Raw genomic sequence first — 7,289 nt, forward strand, 5'->3', positions numbered from 1 at the left:
AACTACTTTAAACAATCAACGTATTAACAATTAAACAAGCGCCTGTCCAAAGTGCTTTGAACAATGAACTTAATTCGGAAAACATAAATAAAAATGAATATGAAAAAGAAAAGAAAACCAATGTGCAGGTATTTTAGCAATATTCGTAGCGTGTACAATATGTCGCCAATTGCTTAATATACATAATTATACTAGTATTTTGTTCAATTGTCAATAACATACATACAGATACAGACACTCACACATTCACACTTCACATGCATATAAACATTCAAGAATTATGACTAAATTTATCTAATAAATACACAATCAAAACAAAGCAAAAAAAAAAAACCGAATCAATAAATATTCAATCGTGTTTTGTGCAGTAAATAGAAAAGCGTTTCCAAACATTATTTTGTTTTTAGCCAAAAAACCCCCCATAAATAAAAACCTTACTTAATGTATGTAACTAGCCAGAGAAACCCTCTAAAAAAATGAAAAAAACAAATAACAACAATTGTATGTGTATATGTTTAAACAAATTTAACTAGTTGACGTCACAAAAAGAAAAATGCAAACCAAAAATGTTGAAATTGATGAAGAAGCACTCAGTAGAAAGGAAACTAATACAAAGAAGAGATGATGATGATGATGATAATACCAAAATGCAAAATTGAAGTCGATATATAATTATACATATATACGTATAAATATATATATGAACCTTATATAAACAATAATAATACTAATTAATTTAATGATTAATTGCACCCAGAAAATACATAATTATTTAAATAAATAAATAAACAAACAAAAAACCAAAAAAAAGGAGCCAACGACTTTTCCATTTTTTGTTACAAACATTTTAAATTTGAAACGTAATCTAAACACAGTAGATATATTTCCCCAAAATTTTCGAAGATAGTTGTAATATATTCCCACGTTGAAGGACGTTCAAGCTCTCAATTATATATTTTATGAATAACCACGAGTTTGATATGGTCTGGATACACTATAAGCTGATGCGACGGCCAAAGAAATATGGTTCCGGTGTCATCATGAACATGGGCATTCTTGCCAAACTCTATCGTCAGGCACGAATCGCCATCATGGAGGTGAGTTCGCTGTCCCATTAAACAAACTTGTTTGATTTAGTGTTTAGCAAAGTTTATTTAAAGATTAACTGTGTGATCCATGACAAAAAGGCATCTAACACCATAAATACGGGTACAATTTGTACCCGTTGTAAGTTGTAAGTTGTAAGCTAAAGTCGAAAACGACGACATGACGAAAGCTATATAATGAAAGTCGTATAATGCTTAGAAGCTAGAGATCTACAGCAACTTCTCAATATCCTTGGCAATATCCATAGGATCGGTGGTGGGTGCATAGCGATTAACTGGGATGCCTTCCTTGTTCACCAGGAACTTGGTGAAGTTCCACTTAATACCGCTGCCCAAGGTGCCGGTCTGCTTAGCCTTCAGGTACTTGTACAGAGGGGCGGCATCATCGCCATTAACATTGATCTGTAAAACGAAATTGAGTTTAGTATATGCGTCACATCTTATGCATTTTCAAATTGTCATACCTTGGCAAACACATCACCAATATCAGCTTTAGCATCGCGCAGGTGGCATACCATGGCTTCGCCATCAGCTTCGGGCATTTGAGAGCCAAACTGATTGCAAGGGAAATTCAGAATCGTTAGGCCACGTTCACCGAACTTTTCCTTTAAATCGGTCAATTTCTGATAGTTGTTCTTTGCCAGGCCGCACTTGGAGGCAATGTTGACCACCAAGACGACTTTGCCCTTGTACTTCTCCAACGAGACATCGTTGCCGTGTGTGTCCTTCACGCTGAACTCGTAGATGGACGAGGCGTTCTTGTAATCTCCGCTAGACATGTCGAGCTGAAAATATTAATTAGTCATCAGTGATCAGCAAGAACGAAAAAATAGAAAGCAGACGAAAGTCCAAAGGGCAAGCAAGAACAACGTTTTTAGTTTTTGGCAAATTTCAATAAGCAATTCATTAAGAGTAGATTAGGATTAGTCAATCAACAAACTACACACAAACTACTCACGGCAGCTGCTGTAGAGTATTGTGACTTCGTTGCGATATCCGCAGCACTGCAATGCACACTGCTGACAAGCGGCACCAATGGCAAAAGGACAACGCAGTAGCGACGACACTGATTCAACTGAACTGTGGCAAAGTTTCTGGTTACGTTGACGGCTCTGTAGCACCTTAATGCCTGCTGCGATATGTTTTGAACGTGTCTGATATTCATAATTTATAACAAGTTCGCTCTAGCTGCAAATATAGTCGAACGGAATACCAATTCATATCTATACACATCGTATATTATCAGTCATTAACACAACTATGTCAATTTGGCTATTTTCCCGCTAAACTAATTCTGGCTATTTAGCATGAATAAACGGATATGATTGTTGGTAGTTTTAGCGTAATTTGGAAGGGAACACTTGACTATATATTACTTATATACACTCTTAAATTAAATTTCCTATATACAGCTCTCAAGTAGATTTTACTATGTTTATTGTGACAACAAGCTCTTTATATTTGCTCCTATATGAATAGGCTATTCAGAAGAGTCAATAACAGCAATCTCACAATGTTGACTACAATTTTAGTCAGATAAGGCTAAATATAATTTCTGTCGAACCTATTTCAGTTTTTGATTGTTCAAAATACAACAAAGTAAATCGCACATGCTGGATCTTTACGAAAAAGCATTTCGCGATTATTGCCAGCTATTTTTGGCTATTTTCAAAGGGTCAACCCGCTAGAAATGAATAGGGTGGGTAACACTGTCTAGAACAATTCGAAAAGCGACAAGTCATGCCCACAGAATGCATAATTTATGAAGGTCATCGAAAATACCGGATGACTCAACATACGCATTGTTGTGTGTACAAATGCGTGAAAGATTAGATTAGCTTTTAAGTCCCGGCGCGCGACATTATTTGGCATGCAAATGGAATGGAATAACCATATATCAAGCAGTTATCTGCGGTAGTTGGAATTAGTGGATGGTAATTACTTGCATGGTTAAGTAGATGTAGGAGCCCAATGCCGCGCCAATTGCACCGATCAAAAAGGATATCATTGAACGACCAGCCATTATCTTTAAATTACAAGTACACGATTTCACAATAATTCTTTTACAATGGCAATTCAGATATGTATGCACAACAATGTGTTAATATAGTTTCATCAGACTTGGCGGCAGCTGTGCCAATAAGAATCTGCAAGCTCACGCTGATGTGCAGTCACACTGATGGAGGAAGAAGGGTACAAAGTACAAGTAGCGGATAATGTGTTTGTCACCTGCTATATGCTTTATGCTCTTTGACCGCAAACACCACAATCTCTACACTAATCAATATACTAACGAGATATGCTTTATTTACAACTTCGTTAATATGTGGCCTTACTATGCTTACTTATTTCGTAATAGTTATTGTTTTGAAGTTCGAATGAAAACTGATACCGGCACTGCACGAAAACACAAATAAATATATTCGGTCAATGCAAGATGTGACCGCAACTTGAATTCAAAAATACATAAAGGTATCGATACTCTTACGCCTACCGCAAAATTTGTTCGGCATATTTAGAAATGCGAAATGCGGGCACACTAGCACCCAATTTGCGATTGGTCACTCTTTGAAATTTTCTTCTTTTGTGCTTGCATTTTTGTGATAGGCTAGCTGAATATAATAATTATGATTGTAAAATTGATAGTGAAATGCAGTGTTTAACACATAAATAGTATTATTATGCGCGCTTTTGTCAAAGTGTAGAGCAGACTGTTGAAGGCGCCGCCCTGAGCAGCCGTACTGCCAACAACAAGGATACACACATTTCCATACACACACACAAACACACATCTATTTACACATACACAATTTGTAGCAAAAAGAGTCGAAAAGAAAACAGCCTCTAAATGATGCTTTCATCCATAAACAACTCGTTCGAGCAGGACACACACGATGTGGATGCCAACTGCGATGGTCCCGACCTGGATTTCGTGTACGCCGATGTGGATAGCTATCAAAATGAAATCGCTGAACTCTACAGCTACACAGAGTTCTGTGAATTTCAAATGAACGTCAAAGCGTTCGAGGATCAAATGGAGCTCTATGACCTGCCACCCAATTGGCAGAAACAGGATGCGGCGTCACAGCGCAGCATAGTGATGAAGTTGGTGGATCAACTTGAGGTCTCGGATCGCGCGTTTCGCATGCAGGCGGCTCGCTGTATTCTCTACTTGGCCCAGGGCTGTTGGGCTGAAGTGCAATCCGATGAGGAACAGCATCAGAATACACGGGACAATGTCATTGTGCTCTATCAGCTGGGAGTCTTCTCCTCCTTCATTGATTTGCTCAACATGGAGATTGAAACTGCGTGTTCGCCCGACATTGTGGCCGTTAAAATCACCAATGTTACGCTGGTTGATTCCACAGACATTCGTGTGATTCTATCGGTGCTTTACATCATCACCGAGACCATACGGGATGAGCGAGAGAAGGGAAGCGAGGATTACAGGCAGCTGGCCGAGTCTTTTGTGCAGGAAATCAACAGTCCATTGCCGGATGGCGAGCTGTTGACTGTCAAGTTGCTGGGCATGATAACACGTTTCTGCAGCGGCGCTGCGCCACAGTTTCCCATGAAGAAGGTGGTGTTGCTGCTTTGGAAGGTGTCACTGTTGGGCTTGGGCGGCATGGATGTACTGAAGCATCTCAAAAACGAATACCGCGTCAAGGTCGGACTGGATCCGATCACTGAGGACACTCTTGAGGTGACCAAATGCATGCGCGCCAGTTCGCCGCCCGCCACAGCCACCGACATACTGGAGAATCAGTATCCCAAGCGTAATTTCAAGTGAGTACTTACTAAATATAATGTCGTCTCACACTTTAATTCATTCTTCCATCTGAAATAGACGCTCATTGATGAAGCAACGCTTTCTGGACGAACCGGAACAGATCGATATGGACCAAATGGGCAACGAAAGCGGCCCGAATGCCAACAATGGCAACAACACGAGCACGGGCAGCGGCACTGGCAACGGGGAGGACGAATTGTCGCAGTACTATCGGCCCTTTGACGATCCGTCGGCTTCCACGTCGGGCAACAACACCGGAACAACAGCGAATCCAAACAATCAACCCAGTCTCACACAAGCAGCGGCTGCTGTGCCCGCGGTGCAGATCACAGCACGTTTACCCTGGACACCGAAAGTGCGGCAAAAGGATATCGATCAATTCCTGGATATATCGCGCAACAAATTCATTGGCTACTCGCTGATTGGCGACCATGAGAGTCTGGCTGGCTTGCCGCAGCCCATACACGAGGGATTCAAGACACTGCAGCGTCACATGTACGTGAGTCTGGCAGATATGCAGATCAAGAAGGAGGAGGATATTGCACGCAATCCAATCTCAACGCACGAGGATGAGATTAAGCTAACACCAGCCGAAATACTCTACCAGGCCATACTACCCAATTTGCCGCAATATATGATAGCGCTGCTGAAAGTCTTGCTGGCGGCGTCGCCCACATCCAAATCCAAGACGGAGAGCATTAATATTATGGCTGATGTGCTGCCCAAAAAGATGCCACTAACAGCAACGCAATCGACGAAACTAACTGTGGACATGGGACGCCACAAGGAGATCATTGTGAAGGCCGTCTCGGCCATCATATTGCTGTATCTGAAGCACTTCAAGATCAATCATGTGTATCAGTTCGAGTTCATGTCCCAGCATCTGGTGTTTGCCAATTGCATTCCGTTGGTGTTGAAGTTCTTCAATCAAACGATCACAGAGTATGTGAATACAAAGAATTCGATACCGCTGCTGGACTTTCCATCGTGCGTCATTGGCGAGCAGCCGGATTTGAGTGGTGACAGCTTTGTCTACGGCGGCGAAATGTCCGACAAACCGTACTCCTGGCGCAACGTTTTCTCGTGCATCAATTTGCTGCGCATACTCAACAAACTGATCAAATGGAAGCATTCGCGTGTCATGATGCTGGTCGTCTTCAAGTCGGCGCCCATTTTGAAGAAGACATTGAAGGTGAGACACGCCATGATGCAGCTGTATGTCCTCAAGCTGCTCAAGATGCAGACCAAATACTTGGGTCGACAGTGGCGCAAATCGAACATGAAGACGTTGAGTGCCATCTACTCGAAGGTGCGGCATCGTCTCAACGATGATTGGGCCTTTGGCAATGATCTCGAGTCACGGCCATGGGACTTTCAGGCAGAGGAGTGCACGCTTCGCGCTTGCGTCGATCGCTTCAATCTGCGCCGCTATCCGGAGGCGACACAAAAGTGCGGAGCTGGCGGTGGCAGTAATGGCACCGCGGCACAAAATGCCGAGAATGCACAACAATCCAATATGCATGCAGGTAATGGCAGTGGCAACAGTGGCGGTGATCGGGACACAAATGGCTATGGCAATGGCAGCAGTGGAAGCGGCGGCACCGCGGGTAGCGGACAACAGCATCAGCAGCTGCACGATTATGGTGTCGAAGGTGGATTCCCTAGCGATGAGATACTCACGCACTCGGACTTTGCGTTCTTCGGTCATTCCGGTTGGTGGGACCGCAAGGTGGAATTAACCGATTACTTTAAGGCCAACTATGCTGTGTGGCTGGAGGAGGAGGTCTACAACAGTCAAACCGACTGGGATGCGCTCTAAGAAGGTGAGTACATAATACTTTTTACCTATTTCCCCTCATCTAATCGAACTTTCTTCTCTTCTCATTAGCTCGGGATACACATATTTAAGCAAAAAGTTATTAACATAATCTTAAGCATACCACATACACGTAAAGTTGACATTGATATAATCGAATCCCATATGTAAGCTAAAGCTATAACTGAAGCTAACGCCGTCGTCGCAGTCAAAAAAGTCAGCAAGAAGGCGCTTTACTCATTCAAATAAAAAGGAAAGAAAAAATAAACTATTGGCAATAAACCTGGAGCTAATCAATAATCAAATGGTTGGAAGGAAACGGCATCGCATCGAGATCGAGACACAACACTAATTGTATATTTAATAATCGTACATACTATAATTATGATTATATATTTAATGTATTTATTTTGTTCAATCATTGTGTTCGAGGCACGCACTCATACCGTTCCCCGTTCCCCCAATTGCAATAAAGTCCAGTAAAAACAAGTAAGAAATCTACAGTAAAGTGTGATCGATATAATGAATTCAAAGAGATTGGAGTTATGGGGAAAAAAAGTTATTGGGAATTAAACTA

General features: G+C 41.7%; 2 protein-coding genes across 7 annotated transcripts; one reads left to right on the top strand and one right to left on the bottom strand.

Moving 5' to 3' along the window:
- The first annotated feature begins 851 nt into the window (after window positions 1–851).
- On the top strand, window positions 852–7,205 carry LOC117570050 (striatin-interacting protein 1 homolog). The gene is made up of 4 exons (XM_034251477.2): window positions 852–1,097; window positions 3,991–4,892; window positions 4,954–6,719; window positions 6,785–7,205. Exons 1-3 carry the CDS (start codon window positions 960–962, stop codon window positions 6,713–6,715), a joined length of 2,802 nt encoding a protein of 933 aa, XP_034107368.1. The 5' UTR covers window positions 852–959; the 3' UTR covers window positions 6,716–6,719; window positions 6,785–7,205.
- LOC117570054 (uncharacterized) lies at window positions 1,128–3,568 on the bottom strand. 6 transcript variants are annotated; one of them, XM_034251482.2, is made up of 4 exons: window positions 3,452–3,563; window positions 2,065–2,294; window positions 1,571–1,891; window positions 1,128–1,508 (listed from the first exon to the last, which is right to left on the bottom strand). In XM_034251482.2, the coding sequence occupies exons 2-4, from the start codon at window positions 2,269–2,271 to the stop codon at window positions 1,317–1,319; spliced, it is 720 nt and encodes a 239-aa protein (XP_034107373.1). In that variant the 5' UTR covers window positions 2,272–2,294; window positions 3,452–3,563; the 3' UTR covers window positions 1,128–1,316. The 6 variants fall into 6 exon arrangements, with proteins under 6 accessions (XP_034107373.1, XP_034107375.1, XP_051860841.1 ...); XM_034251484.2 differs by lacking the exon at window positions 2,065–2,294 and adding an exon at window positions 3,049–3,132 and having other exon boundaries at window positions 3,452–3,543; XM_052004881.1 differs by lacking the exons at window positions 2,065–2,294; window positions 3,452–3,563 and adding exons at window positions 3,049–3,132; window positions 3,336–3,410.
- Window positions 7,206–7,289: the final 84 nt, after the last annotated feature.

The sequence above is a fragment of the Drosophila albomicans genome, chromosome 3, assembly GCF_009650485.2.
Source record: "Drosophila albomicans strain 15112-1751.03 chromosome 3, ASM965048v2, whole genome shotgun sequence".
In the NCBI taxonomy this organism is placed as follows: domain Eukaryota; kingdom Metazoa; phylum Arthropoda; class Insecta; order Diptera; family Drosophilidae; genus Drosophila; species Drosophila albomicans.